The following is a 19,586-nucleotide window of genomic DNA, read 5'->3' on the forward strand; positions in this document are numbered from 1 at the left end:
TGTGATGAATCTTATTTATGTTTGTGAATTTCTTGGTGAGAATCAGATTAAGACATTATGCACACCCTGTGGACAAAAAAAACAAAACAACCAAGCTTCAGTTAGGATTACATTCTAGCAAAAGCCGAAACCATATATAACTCTCAAACCAGTGACATACTGTATGCAACTTTTTTACTCCCAGCAAACCTTCCATGTACCAAAACAACCATTTTTGTTGGATTTGTTAATGTTTACCTGTCAACTTTCACTGCCAAACTAAACTCCATTATCCGTCTGAATGCTATAATTTACAGTGTACTCTAAAGCAACAATTCACCTATCTTTTTCCTGGTAACCAAACAGAGGTGTTGGAAATTTCAACCATCTCTTCCTTTCATAAAATAGAGTGGCCACATGTTAATGCAATAATGAAAATGCAGGTAAGTAAGCTCACTTATGAGAGATTACAAAACATGTCCGCCCGCAACATGTTGAGATATAGTGCTGACCTTTCTCCAAGTTTAAAGCGTTTTATTCTTTTGCACCACTAAATGCTTTCCCATGTTATCCCAAATCCCATCTTCCATAGATGAACATAGAATAACCAAGCAAAAAAAAAATGCAATGATGCCAAGAAACAGCATGCCAGATGCAAACCAGGATAAACTGCAAAATCCACAATCTCCAAAGCAATAAAGAAACAATCTTAACTTGTACCTTATCACGTGATGGTCTTTTTCTTCCTCAGCATCCGCATTTCTTTCATAAAACAGGGTGATTTAAAAAAATATACATTATAAGAAAAACTCACCCTAAAAAGAGTTGCATGCATAGGTGACAGCTCAACAAAAGTTTCTTAAAACTTGTTGTGAGCAATATTTCACCGAATTATGGCGTCAGAGAAATAAACAGGTTCATACTGATTTTCTTCTCAGGTTCTCCAGAAAGCAGCTACAGTTACCACTAGGTAGACTGGTAATGCACAACTGATCACATCCTTTCCAAAATTCACAGCTCCAGTGACTTTTGATGGGATACAGAAGATGCATAGCTGATGGATGTCATTCACAGTCACATCCACTCTAAACACATATAAATTTCCTCACTGAACGTACTACCATAGACCCCTTCAGTGTGTTAACCAATCTAGAAAATTTTCACCTATGTCCCTAATATTTTTAAGTTCACATAAATTGTTGAGCTAGATAACCTTTTTCTCACGTGACCATTGCATGCAAAGTAAATTAATACATCTAAAACCTTGAACTAAATATGACAGCAAAACAGGGCAATGCTGTTTATAATATGGAAAAGAAAAAACAGAACTCCAACTATCTTTCCTAAGCTCCAAGCAGAAATAAGCTTGTTTTCCTTAAATTCTATTGTTTTATGCTACTGATCAGTTAAAAGAAATGTTCTAACTGCAGATTAATGTGTTGGGGGATCTAAGAGAAATAGGATTTTCCTCATTAACCCATGGACTGAGCTGTATCCTATCGCCTCCAACTATAGATGTTGCTGGTGTACACAGACTTGTAAGGTTGCTTGTTCCACTCAGACAAAGATGCCGAGGGCCTCAGGTGTGCCTCTGCCACATACTTCTGAGGCTGCCACTGTCTGGGCAGGGACCTGTAACCAGCCTGATTCCTGACAGGAGAGGAAACAGGGCTCCTTGTTGGGGGCATGAACGATGGAAGTGGAGCTCGACTCTGACTTTGGCTTCGGCTCCAAGTCTGGCTGCTTATTTTCTGCGGGGCTTGGTAAGAAACCCTGGCCCTCCACTCTGCTGGCACCTCGGGAAGCATTTTACGCTGGGCTGCCAAGTGAACATTTGAAACGAGAGATTGCTGGAGATTCTGAAAAGAAAATGCCTCGTCTACCAGGCCCAGGGGATGCCGGGAGGCAGCCTCCCAGGGGGTGAGGGGTTTGAAGCCTTTTTCCAGCCAGGGTGTCTGCTTTGCTGGGGGAGCTGTGAAGGCTCGGGTTGGAGCCTTGGGAGAAGAAGAAGCAGAAGCTGATTTCTGGCCTGTGGATAGTACCCTGGCTGGTGGAGAAAGGGAGTAGCTCCTGCCAAATGCCTGTAAAGAAGGATCCAGACATGTTTATTTTAGTAAGGGCTCATTTTTGTTTGGCTGACTTGCAAATCGGCTTAGGAAACACGGTCAACTGAGTAGTTCTTTGTAAACAAAATTTTTTTAAGTGCTGTTTTTCATTATTTAAAATATGCTGTTTTATTTTCTTTGAGTATGAATATACAAATGCATGATAAAATTTCAAATACCAAGCAAAATAAATTAACTTCAGAAGCACTAAAGTTTATGCAACTTGTAATTCTTGAATATTTTTCTAGAGTTAGTCATCTATTCCACAGTAAGCCTCTTTAACCCAGCGCTTTAGAATTCATCCAAACAGAGTGGTCTGAGCTCTTATTTCTTAGAATGTCTGACTCATGAGAGTTCATAAACAAGCCCCATTCGGCTTGTTTTCTCTGGATCTCGTTCTATAGACAACAACAATATACTCCTGACTTCCAAATGTTTGATACCCGAGTTTTCCCTTATTTATCCAGAAAACCAAGGCTTATATGGAGTTAAAAAAAACCAACTGTGTTATTGATGGTCTCTGACTGGACAATTACAATGTGTTCTTTTGAGTACAGCACACACAGAAAGGGCAGTGCTGCCATCCTCTGGTGAGAGAAGTGTACAATCGGCAGGTCAGAAAAAGTTAGCAAAAAATGACAGATGAAAAGATGATGGAAAGTGCAGTCGTATGAAAATCAAACAAGGAATTAAATACGAATTAAATATCATGAAAACTCAAAACGGTGTCTCTCGGGGATAAAATAATTGAACAGTCCTATCCATTTTTGAATTTTCTAATCTTAACATATTGCATCTAAGAAATGGAGTAGAGCAGGCCTAAAGAGCTGACGTACATAATTGTACATCACCCATTTAATCTGAGAGCGATGTTCAAAATACACAACGTAGATTTACTATAAAGCTAAGTTTTTTCTTTATTTCAATCAGTGTACAATAACATTAGAGTTATATGAGCTATCCTCTGGCCATCTGTCTGGTCTTATGCTGATTAAACGTTTGGTACAACTTAGAATACAATACGGCACTAGATGACTAGAATTAAATCGCATTATTGTCACATGAATTTAACAATGTAGCTGAAATATTAATAAGTGGGTTTCAAACATAGAATGAAGTTTTTGTTGTCTTCATATAAATATATATATATATATATATATATAAAGAAAAAGCATTAAAATGTAAGACAGTATTTCAGAGAGATGTAGGCCAGATAATTATGCTGCCTTTTTAGATTTTGAGTTAAGTAGACTTTGTTGGATTTCTTGCTCCTGCAACTCCTTGCTCCTTCTTATTTATCATTTTATTACCTTGTTTATGACTGTAAAGCACTTTGGCCGAATCCTGTTGTTTTTAAATGTGCTATGTAATTATACTTGACCTTGACCCATAGTTTTTGTCATTTTCAGAAAGTTTTTAAAGTGAATTTACAGCTGCCTGCCTGTGAGTCTGCATGTGGATCCTTAACTACATACAACTGTGGCAGCATGATGCAATGTGCAAATACATTTCAACAGCAGCCTGTTCATTTTACGTCCAGAATTACCCCATGAGATCACAGTGAAGTCCCCAGTCTAATAATATCCTTCAGATATGCATCATCACGTAGTTGAATGTAGTAGCAGGAATGTGCTTTCTAAGCATTCACCTAAACTCTTAAAAAAGCAGGTTATTTGGATAATGAGACAAATTTAGCTGATACTAACCAAGCTCTTTTTAGGGTTCACATTATAGTTTGATGAACTGCTTAAAACTGAGTCCCCTTTTGTTTTTGGTTGTTATAAACAACTGCATTTGTTGTACAGTCGGAAAAGTGAAGATTAACAGAAAAGACAGTAAACATTGAAGCAAACATAAAAGTATGATCCAAAGAAAAAGGAAAGGAAACCGAACAAGGATAAAATACAGTTTAATGGCACTGCAGTGATTGATACAGAAAGTGCACAAAGAAGAAAAACACAGCAAGAAAAAGGAAAAAGAAAAGAATATGAAGGAAAAAAGCAGCCCTATGCCAAAAATACATTTGTGGTCATTATTTTGCTGGTAACTCTATCAGTGTTTCTCATTTGTATATAATTTATGATGTGTTCTTATTCATTTATATATATATACATCTATATATATATATATATATATCAAACAATGTCTGAAGATGCATGAAAAAAAAAAACATGACAAAGGTCTGAAACAGCAACTTTCTTTGGCTTTAGTTGAAATCTAAGCCTACTCGGTGAGACTCAGAACTGATCCTCTCATGAGGCAGGTTGAAAATAGTATTGAATGTGATGCAACAGCTGATGAAAGGCCTAAAATAAAACTAACTCACTTGGGTAGGTTCTATGTAAAAGAAACTGGAGAAAAACACTAAAGGAAAAAAAAACTACATTTATAATCAAAAATGTTATGTTTAACCAAGCCTTTGTTCATTATAACAAAGGAAATAGCTGTATTCTATGACCTGAAAGTGGCCTTAAACTCCAGAGTTATTACATAATGTCTGAACGTAAAATCCCTGACACTGCAGATTTAGCCATATCATTACACCCCACAAACTCCACCCTTTGCTCACACATCCCCCTCCATTACTTTGATTGTATTTTTTACTTTTTTCATCTATTTATTTGTTTATCCTATAATTAGAACCATTTAGCATGACTTATTTTCAAAAATAATGTTCTTTCTTTCACCATCTGAAACTGTTCACTCTGATTTCTCCATTTCTCTCAGCTTTTCTTTAATTTTATGCTGACCTTACCGCTTCCCTACATTCTTATACTGTCATCCTTTAATCATTTACACAAATTGTTAATAAAAATCCCAACTTTTTGCCATTTATACAAAAAGAGATATTTTTACTTCTATGAATCTAACTTACAGCCTGTTCTTATTCTTACATTCCTAATGATGCCTTTCAAATTAGTTCTGAAAATGTGTAAACCATCAAGCTCAGCTCTATGAAAATATTAAGAGCAGGTGAGGTGAAGATAGTCGTTATAAAGGCAAGTGTACAATATGTGGTCAACATATTCCACTTGGCAGTGTATTACAAGAGCCCAAAGGCTCTGATCCAAGCACGCAATAAGCCTAAAATAATTCTATGAGAATCACTCTTTTTCAACTGTATTAGGTTTCCACACTTGAGCTGAGCTCTTGTTTGCTGTAAACTTAGGCTTAGGAGCAGCCATAGTGCTGCCACCGGATACAGATTCAGGCCGAGCAGCCATGGAGAAACTGGGAGCAATGTAGCTTCCAGTAGGTTGAGGCTCATAAGGCACAGAGGGAGTTGCCAGATAGGGAGGGCTATTGGCTGGCTGGTAAGCAGCCTGTAGTGGCTGTTGATAGGTAGGGTTTAAAGACTGGGGGGCTTGGGGATGAAAAACTGGTGGGACAGGTTGATGATACATTTGGTTATATTCTTGTTGGTATGGACCACCTGGAGGCTGCTGATAAGGATAAACATTAGCTTGAGTTTGCTGATAGTGGCCATCATGCATTACAGGCTGCATAGGCACCCCATAGGCTTGTTGGGGATATGGGGCACTAAAAGGTCCAGTTTGCTGGATAGGGGCTACCTGCTCATATCTAATTGGTTGGTTATCAGTGGGTGGATTAGGTGGTGAACAACTGGGCTTTTGTGGAGGGGGCTTTACAGCCTCTGCTCCTTGGCCAAAGATAAAGAGTGAGGAATCTAACTGATAAGGTTGATGCTTCATAACATCTATAACATTGAGAGGTTTAGGGGCAGGCTTCTGTTTCCCTTGGTCTTTTTTCTTTCCTTTGGTTGAAGGACTACTCGAAGGAGGCTGCTTTGATGCTGCGGGGGGATAAGATGGAGACTGAATAGGATTATATGCCAGTGGGGGTGGAGCACGTACATTGGAAGTATATTTCCATTCATTCGGTAAGGAAGCAGCTGGTGATGTTGACCGGCTTGCCTTGTTTGCTTCCACGGTCTCAGAGTCCACAACAAACTTCTCCATACGAGACTGCCTCTTGGCGAACATGTCAGCTCCTTTTCCTTTGACGACTGGCATCTCAAAAGCTGGACCGGGGGATGCTTTAGGATTTAAGACAGTGGCCATTGGGTTGATAGGCGATGAAGATCTTTGACCAACAGTGAAAGAGTGCATTCGCCGAGGCGGAGGAGGAGGAATCTGGTTTTGAGGTGGATTTTGTGGTGGATGCCAGGGTTTAGGAGATGGATGTGTGTTTACTATAGATGCAGAAACATTCACAGGTGTATGTTGTGACTGTGGTGTCCAGGTGGTGACAGGTGTCTGAGGCTGTGCCTGAGTTGAAGGCCATGTATTTACTTCTTGTTGTTGTGGTGGAGTGTTTGAAGTTGGCTGTTGCCAGTTTGACTGCTGTGTGGGCTGGGGTGGAGCTGACTGAGCCCAAGGTGGTTCATGTTGAGCCTGATTTTGCTCCTGGTTCCAAGAAATCATCTGGTTCTGACCATGTTCTGAAGGATGCTGAACCCAAGAGGGTTTGGACTGGGCCTGGACAGTCACTGGTGCCCATGGGTTGAGATTAGCTTGAGGCTGTGCTTGTGATTGTGGTTGTGCTACATGGCTCCAGGGTGGCTGAGCTTGGGCTTGACCTTGTGAGGGGTCCCATGCATTAGGTTGTTGTTGAGGCTGAGCTGAGACCCAGGGTGGTTGAGATTGACCTGGTGCTTGGGCCTGTGGCCATGTTGGTTGCAAAGCTTGATGTTGTGGTTGCTGAATCCATGGGGGTTGTGGCTGGGATTCTGGCTGAACCTGTTGAACCCAAGGAGGTTGTACTTGGGATGTTTTCGGAGGTTGATGCACCCATGGTGGCTGCTGCTGAGAGTCCATTTGTGACTGCAGTGGCCACTGGCTTTGGGGTTTTGGCTGCACTGGTTGTTGGGCTTGACCCCAGGTAGGCTGTATTTGCTGTAGGTGTGGCTGTTCATTTGAGTGAACCCAGGTTGGTTGAACCTGTGGTTGAGCCTGTGGTTGCTCTTGAGGCTGGGCCCAGGGTGGCTGAGCATGTGTCTGGCCTTGTGCTTGCTCTTGAGGCTGAGTCCAGGATGGCTGACTTTGAGGGGTCCAAGTATTTATGCTGGGTTGAGGTTGTGCTTGATTCTGAATAGGCTGACGTGTAACCCATGGTGGCTGTGGTGGGGACTGACTTGGAGGTGGGTCTTGGGGCTGCACCTGAGCTGGATGCCAAGAACTGGAGGATACCTGCTGTTGAGCTTGTGTTTGTGCTGCACCCCAGGTGGTCAGATGGGAGGACTCAGCCTGATGAGAAGAATTCATCTGAACATTTGCTTCCTGAGCTGTCGCTTGAAGAGGCTGCTGTTGAGATCGTGGCTCCTGGAGAGTCCATGTATGCGGTTCTGCTGTGTTGGGGTTCACAGGAGTCTCCTTGGGGACAGGAGGGGGAGAAGGCTCAGAGGCAGGTGCAGGCATTGGCTCTAGTTCTAGAGTAGGGGCAGTCTCTGCAGCGGGGGCAACAGCAGGTGTGGACAGGCTATTTTCAGCACACTGAGGCATGTCCTGGTTGGCTGCTTCTGTCTGTGGTGACCAAGGAAGAGAGCTGGGGTTGATCATAGGCTTTGGGGCAACTGGTGGAGGAATCTTGGGTTTAACTCGTTGAGACTGGAGGAAATTGCAAGCTTCAGCCCCAAGGCTAAGGTAGTCTTCCTCGGGTCCTGACTCAAAACCCAATTTTTTATCACTTCTGTTGAGGAGGTTTAGCAAAGCTGGGTTTGGGGATATTTTGGGGGCCTCTTTAAATGTGAACATAGGCTTGCCAGTATTTCTTCTCCTTGTATCCAACAGAATGCCTGTCTTAATTGCAGGAGTAGAAATCCGCTCATCACGGGAAGCTATCTGCTCCCCTTGACCCATAGCATCTTGATTGGTCCCACTCACTGCATGAGAATAAGGAGTTACTGTCATGTTCTCTGTTGTGAAAGGCTTTGCTGTACGATTGCTGAAAGAACTCTGGATTTCATTGGTTTGGTGCTGTTCCATGCCATTGATATTTGTAGTATAGTGCTGCATTTGCTGTTGTTGCTCTTGATGATATTCTTGCTGTTGCTGATACATTTGCTGTTGTTGGTACTGCCTTTGTTCATACTGCTGCTGCTGCTGATACTGTTGATATTGTTGTTGTTGCTCATAGTATTGTTGTTCTTGATATTGCTGATACTGTTGTTGGCTTTGTTGGTGCATATTTACATCCATGTAAGCATGGCCGTCCATTGTAGATTGCACATATGACTGCTCCATTACCTTTTTCTCTGTCTCCTGCACCCCTTCAACTGGTATCCCTTGGCGTCTCAGCTCCTCATGTTCAGCGGAAATCTCATCCATTCTGTGTCGCCGTTGAGCAAACATTAGGGCACCCTTGCCTTTAGTTTCAGGCAAACATTCCATCTCTCCTTGGTTGTTTAAGTTTCTCTCAATTTCACAGAGACTCTTGTCCAGCTTAAAAGTTAGTGCCCCTTTGCAACTTGTGGCATCAGTGAGAAAAGGCTTGTCTGCCTCAGAATCGATAGAAGCCAAAAAGGTAAATTCACCAGTTGCTATTTCTTGTTTGTCGTCACTGTTTGACTCGTCTTCTTCGTCGCTGTACTCTGGTTCGTCTTCTCCCGTGCCGTAGCTCACGAGTGTGTATTTCTTGGCCCTCTGACGATGTTTCTTGAACATCAATACCCCCTTGTTATTGGGGTTCGGTGGTGCAGCCGTAAGAAGTAGAGCAATACGCTTACATTTGGACTTGGCCTCCTTCACCTGTTTCTCAGTCAGACTCTCATTACGCCTGAGCCCTGTATAGAGAAGAAAAATAAAGTTCTGAGCTTAGAATGAGTTAAGAAAAGGGTAAAACATTGAATGAACTTTTTTTTAAAGTGTTTTTTTAAAGAATTTATCTTGAAATTTTGGCTACTATTACCTTACAGTAAAGTAATAAAACAATAAAACATTAAAATTGCTTGAATAATGAAAGAATAAAATATATTAAAAGAGCTTACTGCACACCAGGCCTAAATTAATAAAGGTTCTATTTGCACTTTTTATCTCTTTGATAAATAAATCTAGGAAAGGTTTAAGGTGGTACTTGAAAACTGCATCTGCATCAGTGATTGAAATTTAGTTATTGAAATGACTTCAAGTCATGAAAGCTTTTTTTGTCTCATGTATATTTTACCATTGAAATATTATCTTAGTGTTGCGCTCATTTGAAAAGTTTCTCAAGGTGAAAGGGAATACACTTCAGTTCTGAAACAAGGACAACCGAGAAAGCAATTAATTTCAGCTCGTAACATGACACTGATGATGACATTCTGTAAAACATGGTTTCAAACTATATCTAGTGCTTACAGAAGGAGCGCAAACGTAGATCACAATAAACTATTATTACCTCATGTACTGTCTTTGAACTTGCCCAAGCATGCAACAGATTGTTAAAAAAGCAAATGACTGATGTCAGAACATAACAAATAATTATGTATATTCTTAGAAGATGCATATATTCTTATTTATATGCATATAGCTATTTACTTAAACATTTGTGGTTCTATTAAACCAATGTGCTCATTCAGCTTCACATAAAACATCAACCAATAAAGCAGCAATTAAATCCTCTGACCCATGTCTGATATTCTCATTTGTTAACAGAGAATGCACAACATTAAATTAGTTGTTTATTACATTAATCAAGCCAAGACCATGAGCTGGAAAAATAGCCTACATGCAATCAGTTTTACCAGGATCAGAGGGTCTTAAAAAGCCCTTGTTTATAAGCTGACAAGTTCTCCACAAAAAGTCTATCACATTAGCCAACACCTAAGACAGCAACATACACCATGTGACAAAGACACTCTCTAACAATTCAATAATGCAAAGCTGGAGCAAAAAACCCAAACAGGCAAACTTTTCAATATGTCTGCAGGACTAACCTTAAGGTTGAGGAGACAACGGGAGTGAGCAACAGGCTCACTTTTTCAGCTCACTTAAAGCACCCAGTTTGAAAGGATCAGGTAACAGTTTAGGGGAGCACATGCTGGTGTCTGTCAAAAGGCCACTTCTGCAGGCATCATCAGCGTGCTGGTGTTATATTTATGTCTTCCACACAGCTCAGAGGAACGCCTCGGTATTCATATTCACCATCATGACAGTTTCACATGGATAGTTTTAAGATGTTTTATAAGGAGCAGCACTCTCTCATATACATATATATTTATATATCTCATAAGCATATATAAATGCTTAGTTCAATGTCTCTTTATCTAATTAGTTTCGGTTGTTATTTAGTTTCGTTGACTGTTCTATGTACATTTTGAATCTGACTATTTCTGCTTTCATTCAAAGGAATGGGAACCCTCCTCAAACTGCCGTAAGAGAAATACTATTTTGAGGGTTACTCACACAGTACATCAGGCTTCGGAATGCACACATGTTGACAAATGTTGTTTAGTGCCACAAATTACTCTTTAAAGATCTGTTGAGCTCACACACACAGAAAAACAATGCACATCATGATAATACTCACTGGGACAAATAAAAATGGTTTATAGTTACTTACTAGCGTGCTTTGCCCGATGCTTGTTGGGTTTGTCTTGATCCCCCTCAGAATCAGAACCCTGCTCCTCAGCTGGTGTCCCCTCTACTGATGGAATTTCAAATGAGACAGTAAAAGACTTAGAATCAGCCTCGAAGTGCCCTCCTCCCTCCTCTCCTTCACTTTGGGATCCAACGCTTTCACTGACCCTAGGGCCACCCACACTCAGGATGCCCCTCCCTGCGCCTGATGCTGCTGGCTGCTGAAAAATTACCTCCACCTGCCCCAGCATAGAAGGGGAGCTGACCACCACTCCATGCTGACTGAGAGGCTGCCTGACAGGGCATGGCATGCAGTGTGATGGTGTAGTGGTGAGAATTGTCCCCACTGCTTCTCTGTTTGAGAGTTCCCCTTCAATCCCATGAGCACTCCCAAGAGAGGCGCAGCCCACATCATGCAAGGTTTGCTCAGACAGGGACACCTGGAGCTCCACTATGTCCCTGGTGGAAAAGCACCGCTGCACTCCCCCATCATCTTCTTTTAAAACCAGTTCACCGCCTCCGCCATCATCATGAGTGGAAAGAGGCTGGGGTCTCTTTCCACTCAATTCCAATTCTTTGTCGCTGTCCAGCTCCTCATAGCAGGTCTTGCCTTGGCACTCAGACATGTACAGCTCTCTAGGGGTTTGCGACCTGTGCTTTGGTGAGAGGATGTGAAGGGTAGTGCTTTCTAAAGCCTCGCCTGAAGAGGCTGTCTCGCCACAGTATGTCCCTTCAGATTCACAATCCTCAGGAGTGATGAAGAGGTATCTTTTAGAGAAGAGCAGAAAAAAGCAATGAGTGATAGAGCAAAGATTACATAATATAATTGATCATATCGTAGGATACATTATATTCTGTTTGCAAGGCACAGGCGAATTTCTTTGGACATGTGCATTCAAAGATGAATAAAGTGTTTGAACACAATGGGAATCTTTTTTCCTTTCAAACCACCTAAATTTAAATCTGTAATTTATTCCTTTGCTTTTTTTTTTGTTTAAAAGACTCAAGAATGTTCACAAAAATCTATTTTGAACATTGATGAACAATGCAATTTTAACCACTGAGATAGTCCGCTAGATGACAGTGGACTGAAGCCAGCCTGTACTACATAAGCTGTCAAAGCAATCAGATTGATCTGATCTTCAAGCAGCAAGTTAATAAAAAGGTCAGGCCACCGAAGTGGAAAGTAATCACATTTAAATATCGCTTTGTCTAATTTCCACTTTCAAGGTTAGCCCGAAAGAGCATTGCAGGATGTCATAATCTCACAGGAGTTATGCAAGAAGAAGATATAAAGATGAGTCTTTATGCTCAAATGGGAAAAACTGTTGTATCTTTGTATGTTTTTAACAACCACAATTTGAGGAAATGGTTCTGTATGCTTCTGTATGGTTTGTACAGCCAAGTTTAGGAAAAGCAATATGCAAATTACACTTTACAAATATACAAAAACATTACAAAAAACATTTACAAAATATAAAAAACTTTTTTTTTCACAGCAGGCATTTTGTCTTGTCACAGAAAGAAGAACACCAGTGTAATTAGTAATCTTAGTGGTAGTGGTGTTTAATACACCTTTGCATTTCCTGCCTTGACATGTCAAAATATCTGCTATAAAACAAGGTCCATGCCAGCTGAGTTACAGCTCAGCAGCTTTATTGCAGTGAAATATACAAATCTGTAACACCACAGCTAAACCAGCTGGAAAGCCAGCATGGCTGACACATATTTCCTCATTAAAACACATACAGACATAGATGCACATGCATGGTGCAAAAGGGCACAGGTCATAAAAGAACATGCTATCTAAATGCTAATATAATGGGACAACTATCAGTTTGTATCACTCGTCTGAACACCAAGGACCTACAGTGCTGCATACTGTAATTATCTGTATATCCTCAAAGACATACACTATTTCATAGTTTAAAACAAAGTTTAAAACATGGCATTCCATGAGTATGACAATATGGCATATAAAAACATTTAGAGAACAACATTTTATTCTTACCACACAGCAGATGACTGACATGTAAAACTACCTTTTGAGAAGTAACTGCAGACACTCAAGAGATGTGTCAATGAGTGCAAACGCTTGTAAAAGGGTGAGATCAGCACATGGCTCCCCATTGATTGACACCACCTCATCACCATCCCGTACTCCAGCCAGGGAAGCTTGACCACCCTCCTCTACCTGTGGAGTATAAAATTGTAGAGAAAATAGAGAGAGAAAATGTGTAGAGATCACATGGATCTGTGCCACCATAGGTGAATTTATTTGTGAGAGGGGCAGCTTGGGTTCATAAGGTCAACGATAGCAGGTGACTCCAAGAAAAGGGAAAGATGCAAGCTCAGAAAAAGAACAGCGACACAGCGAAGATGCCCCAAGAGGGAGAAATGTTGTCAAAAGATCAAAGAAACAAAGCCAAAAATTTCATTTTGGCTGTCTGAAAAAAAATAAGAAACCAATACCCAGGTAAGTAAACACATTTAAACTAAGAAAGAGGACTGGAGTATTTTAGCAATATTTCAGTTTCAAAAAGGAAAAAAAGGAAGCATTTTTACTATGACATAAGTATTATTTTAAGATGCAACAAATCTAAGGACATGACTGCCCAACACAAGTCAGATCGCAAATAATAACAATGTGGGTTTAATATAGCTTAAACTTAAATAAGGTTAATACAAGGCTTAGTGTATTGTTGAGGGACTCCTTCCATAATTCTAAGGATTCGCCAGAGCCCTTTGATGTTCAAGGCAGGCCAGAATGACAATCCATGTAAAGGGATTCATTTATATTTTAGAAATATCAAATGAGCATAAATTTCCACAAATGATACAGTATGTAGTTACTATAGGGGTCAACAATTTTCATAATTCATGCTACAGTGTTAAAAAGCTTACACTGTAATGTAAGATATTAGTTTGGTGTTGCGTAACAGCATCCATTCCATCTTTAATTTCAACTGTGCTGCTGTGTATTATAGCTGTAGGCCAGCACAGCGCAGATCCATTTAAAGGTCACTTCTTTACTCGGTTAACCAGTGACTGATGATTTCATTTTCTTGTAATTGGTTCCTGCAGCCTAAAGGTTCATCAATAAGAGAATTTAACATATCCTATAAATTCTACACAAAAGGCCAATTATGCTAGGGGAATGAGTTGTCTTTTGTGTTATGAAAATATTGTAAATATCTGCTCTTGAAAATGTTTACTAAAAAATATGAACTAAATATATGTAGCCTACTTCTCTGATTCATTTTGAGATTTGAAACCACTTGACTGAAAATATGATTTCCAGTTCCATAATCTTCTCACTTTCTCCCCTCTAAAATATCAGATGAGAGAAAAATGCCTTAAAATAATCTAGAAAACTCAATTTTCTTCAATACAACGAAGTCACGTACCTTAAATTACAAAACGCCCCAGTTGATTCTCCTAAAGATTTATCAATGTGGCTACAGAGATTCGTCTTTGACATTAGAATCGATATAGTTTAATTACTGACACTAAATATGAGTGAGTGGCCATGGTAAGAGAAAATCAATGACTGTCTTTAGTCAAGAGGTAGCAATCTGAGTTATTCTGTCACCCGCCATTTTGCGGTTTCCTGTAATAACATTACTAAAAGCAACCATGGTATTTATGCATATATTTCCCAGTTTATTTAAACAATGCATCACACAAAAATGATAAGATTCCTAAATATGCTACTGTCACAAGGAAAGTATAAGACAAAATCTATGGAAAGGTGCCGATGATAGTAAACAGCAAATAGCTCCTTATAATCACAAGTGCACTCTCTGGTGGAAGTAAACAAAGTGAATAGCTGCAGAAAATCACAATTTTCCTAGTATTCCTGTGGGATCGCTGTACTAAAATCGATAAACTTTACAATGACTATTAACTTTATCACGATGCTGTACATGCTGAAAAACATTTTAGCGACTTGCAGTGAAAACAGTTTGTCACTAGATGGTGTTGCAAATTCATGTTTTATCTGTGAAGAAGAGAGCGAGGACCGAACATGTATAATGTCCCAAGCATTCAATGATAGAAATCCCAAAAGACAAAGCTGCTTTGTGCTCCAGCTGCAGAGCAGATTAAAAAAAGCCCTTCTAAAACCATAATGTATAAGATTTTCCATTGCTTTTGGTTTTGTCGCCAGTTTTCCTTCTTGATTTACACTACAGTTAAATAACAACTCTTCACAATCACAACTTTTGCAAACACTATGTGCAATAAATGTGACTCTCCATCTAATGTAAACAACATCCAGGACAATATAAGGAATCTACTTTGCTATATACACAAAGTTTTACAACCCCCCCTCCCCCCCCACACACACACACACTATCCTTGCTCCAGTTTTTAAGAGTTACGAGTGTGTAAACAAGCCCAATAAGGTAGTCAGTGTGCCTGTCTATCGGGACTCACACCTCATTGCAGGGAGCATGGATTTGTGTGGAATGTCTCAGCAACCAATCCATACTCCAAAAAAGGAGGGGAAACGTTCGTTGTCATCTTTCCTCGTAACTCAAACATACACAGTCAGGTAATGTGAAAAGGAGATACAGTTCACTGTCTCAATCCTGTCTGAAATGTGCTGAACTTTTAAAGAGGAGCTAATTGTCCTGAAGAGGATAACAGGTACACACTGTTAAATATGTCAGTAAATCATAAAAGGTGTTTTTCTCTCCAAAATATGATTCAAGCTATAAAATGTGTGTGTGTGTGTGTGGGTGGGGGATTAAACAACACTGTGTGGCAGCAGACAACTTTCAGATAATCCATTTAACGGGCTAAAACTTTTAGACTGCATGGTGTTGCTGCGTAGCTCAAGGCAGTTCCTGCCTTTCACAGCTTTGAGCAATCATGTTTTTTACACTTTTGGACAGTACTTTCTAGCTGCCTTGCAGGTAACACACATGTGGGAAGATTTAATGTCTACATTCACTCATTGTTCCTCTCTTGTTGTAGCACTTAAATAGTTTTTCCCCTGGCAGGCCAGAAACTGCTGATACAGACATGTAATGTTAAACATCAGTATCCTGTCGGCACTATAGAGCAACTTTCATGAATGGACTCCCCCTTTGTATGCCTGAGGTTTCACAAAATTTCCCTTTCACTGTGCACCGCTGGCCAGTAACCACAATGTGACAACAAATGCAGAAGAGCAGAAGATTTAAACTGTTAGAATATCTTTAAAAAATGTCTATGAAAACATGAGGGAAAGGGGCAGTTTGTTTGTTAGACCTCAAATGAACAAACTTCTTTTGTGAGAAACGTTGAATGTAACTTTAACATTGTAGATGTAATGTAAATAGTGATTAAAATGACTAAATGCTTCAATTAAATTCTACTCGCAGGTAGATTCTTTAAACTCTGATTTAAGGTGAACAAGCAATACTTTCTATACTCAGCAAAAAAAAAAGAAAAATACCAATATTTAAATTGATTTAGCACAAAAAAAGTCAAACATCCAAGAGAGGCTGCAATGACCCGCAACACATTTTTGGGAAACAACACTATTTACAGTCGATTGTAATCAAATAATTTGACAGATATCACTCACCACTTACTTTTATCATTGCAATAATGTGCTGTGAATACAGTATGTCCAGCTAAATGCCTGCAGCACTTTAAGAAAAAACCACACACCACTGCACTTCAGAACAATAACTTTTTCTACCATCATCAGATACGTCCTATCAAAGTTACATCTGGCTTCATTTAGGGTGGCACTAACCACCAGCAACTAGTACCACTGCAACTCCAACAGTATCATCCAGTTAAAACTGCTGGAGCTTTGGCCTGAATTTTTAGATGCTATGAAATAGAAAAGCAGAAAACAAGTACAGTTATAATCTGAGGTCTCTTGTACTTAAAACATGCATTGCCTTTACTCTCAGTTTAGAATTACTTGTAGAGCACTAGGAAACACTACTGAATGACTGAGGCAATGGCATTCGGTCGATTGCTTGACAGTTTAATAAGATTCCCATGGTGTGCTATTAGGGCTGAAACATCAGCAACAAGAGGCCTCTATGGCTCTGTAAATGTTATAATAATCCTGGAAAAGAGGATAATTCACCCAAGCTTTTAATTTGATTTCATGGAATGGGGATTATTTAACATTTTATATACTCAGGAAAGTTCTCTAAAGCTAGAAACTTTGCAGACTTGCATTAAAGGTAAAACTGCTTTGCTATTCAGTGTTCCATATCTGACCTGATATATGTTGACGTTCTAAATACCAAGATGGAATACCTCAGTAATTAGGCCAAAATCTGTCTCAGGTTGGTTGGTGTAGTAACTTTCTCTTTCAGAGTATCTATCAAGTACTAATATTCTCCATGTTTACTGTGATATCAACACCACAAAGTACATCTTAAGGAATGTTGTGGAAAAGTTCAAAATTGTATTCTGCTGTTTCTGTAGCTTTAAAACTAAAGTGACCTAATCAGTTTCATATCCAGGCCAGGCCTCCAAATAAGAAGAAAAACAAACCTCCCTTATATGGAGAGAACCTTTTAAGCGTGGATACCCCCGTGCCCTCTCACTGTACTGCCTGTCAGTGCACTGAACAATCACTTTCTCTCAAGAAATAAAAAACAGATTTCACAACATTCAACAGAAGCTTTGTTAAAAAAAAAAAGAAAAAAAAGGCATTCTATCAGAAGAGAGCCTCGAAACTGAAGAGTTTTTGTCATGATGTTGGTACGTTTATTTCTTTAACTTTTAACGAACAGACCTAGCCCTCTGTCCTTTCCACAAGAAGAGTTTGAAGGTATGTTAAAAGTTATGCCTTCCAGATGAGGTTGACAGAAACCCCCAGATGTCCTAGATGGAAGCAAATGCATCACATGTGACTACTTCACTTTAATAAGCCCACACTTAAAACCAATGTATTTGAAGGACTCTTATGCAACACATGAGAACATTTTAGAGGCTGTAATACGTTAAAATCCACATTTCGGTCTAAATTTAGACTGCGAAGTTTCACAAGAAAATTAAAATTTGAACAGGCATTAGAAGTAGGGAGCATTCCTCTGCATGGGGGCCTGGAAAATCTGGCTGAAGTTGTTGTTTTTGGCACAGCATTTTGCATGATAGTGTGCAGCATTGTGGCCTGTATTTGTTGATGAGCATGATTTGGCTTTGATTGGATTTTGAATTTAGCTCATCTCTGAGAGTTTGTCTTTAAGTTGTTGAGTTTATACATTTCAATAAATCCTTTTCAGAATGTAGTGTTTTCATTCTGATATCATCTAGCTCTGATATGAACTTATTGGTTCAGACGCCTACGTTAAAGAGAAAGGGATTGTTGCACGATGAGAAAGGTGCAAATATTATATATAATCCAACAGAAATCACCATAAAAGTCAATTATAAACTTCCTTATCGTTGGAAGCGCAGTTATTGGAAACAGGTTGGGCATATGTCACTGAATTGATCGATTGATGCTTTTAGAGCCGGTGAAGCTTTCTTCTAGTGGACCTTTGATGTCCCTGGAATGCAGTTTAAGAAAAACATTTACATGTTCACGATTTGGATGACAAATTGACAAGGGATCTGTGCAGTTTGTGAGCATGCATTACAACACCATATATAGAGTGTCAGCAGCTTTTAAAAGTAAAAGCACCTGGCTTCACTGTTTTCAGTGACTAAAAACATACACATCACCGCAGAGTAGTCTTGAATTAGCCCTTTCCTTATTTCCACTTGTTTGATTTTTCATTTGACTATTTTACACATACAAGACCAAAGCCATACCTTTCAGGAAAACAGGGTGCATGTGATTAATCCAGCAAAGATTGGTTCTTATATACTGAACAAATTCACACGTTTATCTAACAAGTGATGAAAGTAGCCTTATTTAAGGCACCTGGAAGGTCATATTGTGATAAACTTATAAAGACACAAAAAACTGATTAAAAATGCCTTAAGAACCACCTCAGTATGTAAAACAATGTCTGTTACACAGAAAAGTGGCTTTACCAGTGGGCACAAGCGCAGATAAAAACCTCAACCTATAAGTTTTATTGCCCCATTATCAAGCTTAATTTGCCTACCCTCCTCCATTTGAATGTTCTTTTTCAGAGATATCTGCAGGATCATGTTTTAGTTTCAGCTGGACCTGGATGACTTTTTGTTTGCTTTCATTAGCATTCAGGCATCATGCACGTACTTTTCCCCTTCTCAGATAAAAAATGATTCTAAATAATGTTTTGCTTTCAGGCTGAAGCCCCTGAAACCGATGACAGATCACATTGCCCTGAGCTTCAAAAACTCTCTTAGCCTTGACCATATAAGGGTGCTGAGGAATCTCTCACCAAAACACGGCCAACGCACACAAAAATGCAGACACATGCACCACTCTGAATAAATTCTCTCCAGCCATAGACTTCAGATTTTTTAAAATGTCATTTGATCTAATTTAAAATTCTCAACACAAATGATTATTAAAATAATTATTATTCAGAGTGGATGATTAGCAGGATCGACAAAAACATTTCACTTATAAAAACGTTCAGAAGTATTTGACTCATCGCTGAGGACTAACAAGATAGATAGATAGATAGATACCTGGGATACGAGAAAAGGTCTGTAAGTGTCCCCCTCTCCCTCTTCTAAAGTGAATCCCCAGGGTGCACCACCACGCAGGGTTATGCAGATGTAATCCCCGGTGCCCATGCTGCGCACAGCTCCTCAGCCAAACTTCCACAGTGCGCTCATCGAACTGTCAGCCAGAGCAGCAGCACTTCACAAAAACCACCTCCACCACACCACTGTGTAATCCCCATCATTTGAGCTTTCTCTGAGTCCAGCCCGCTTTTTAAAACGTCACGGCGCACGGACACGCCTGGAGGCGGCGAAAGCAAGTGGTGCTCTGGAAGTCTTGTGATTTATGAAACACTGCATC

At 39.7% G+C, this 19,586-nt stretch overlaps 1 protein-coding gene across 2 annotated transcripts; it reads right to left on the minus strand.

The window, feature by feature from the left end:
• Positions 1–19,451, minus strand: synpo2a (synaptopodin 2a). 2 transcript variants are annotated; one of them, XM_072376240.1, is made up of 5 exons: positions 19,250–19,451; positions 12,703–12,854; positions 10,644–11,428; positions 5,960–8,886; positions 1–2,060 (listed from the first exon to the last, which is right to left on the minus strand). In XM_072376240.1, exons 1-5 carry the CDS (start codon positions 19,355–19,357, stop codon positions 1,476–1,478), a joined length of 4,557 nt encoding a protein of 1,518 aa, XP_072232341.1. In that variant the 5' UTR covers positions 19,358–19,451; the 3' UTR covers positions 1–1,475. The 2 variants fall into 2 exon arrangements, with proteins under 2 accessions (XP_072232341.1, XP_072232340.1); XM_072376239.1 differs by lacking the exon at positions 1–2,060 and having other exon boundaries at positions 4,208–8,886.
• Between the last annotated feature and the right edge of the window lie 135 nt (positions 19,452–19,586).

The sequence above is a fragment of the Leuresthes tenuis genome, unplaced genomic scaffold, assembly GCF_036924035.1.
Source record: "Leuresthes tenuis unplaced genomic scaffold, fLeuTen1.0.hap1 SCAF_22, whole genome shotgun sequence".
In the NCBI taxonomy this organism is placed as follows: Eukaryota; Metazoa; Chordata; class Actinopteri; order Atheriniformes; family Atherinopsidae; genus Leuresthes; species Leuresthes tenuis.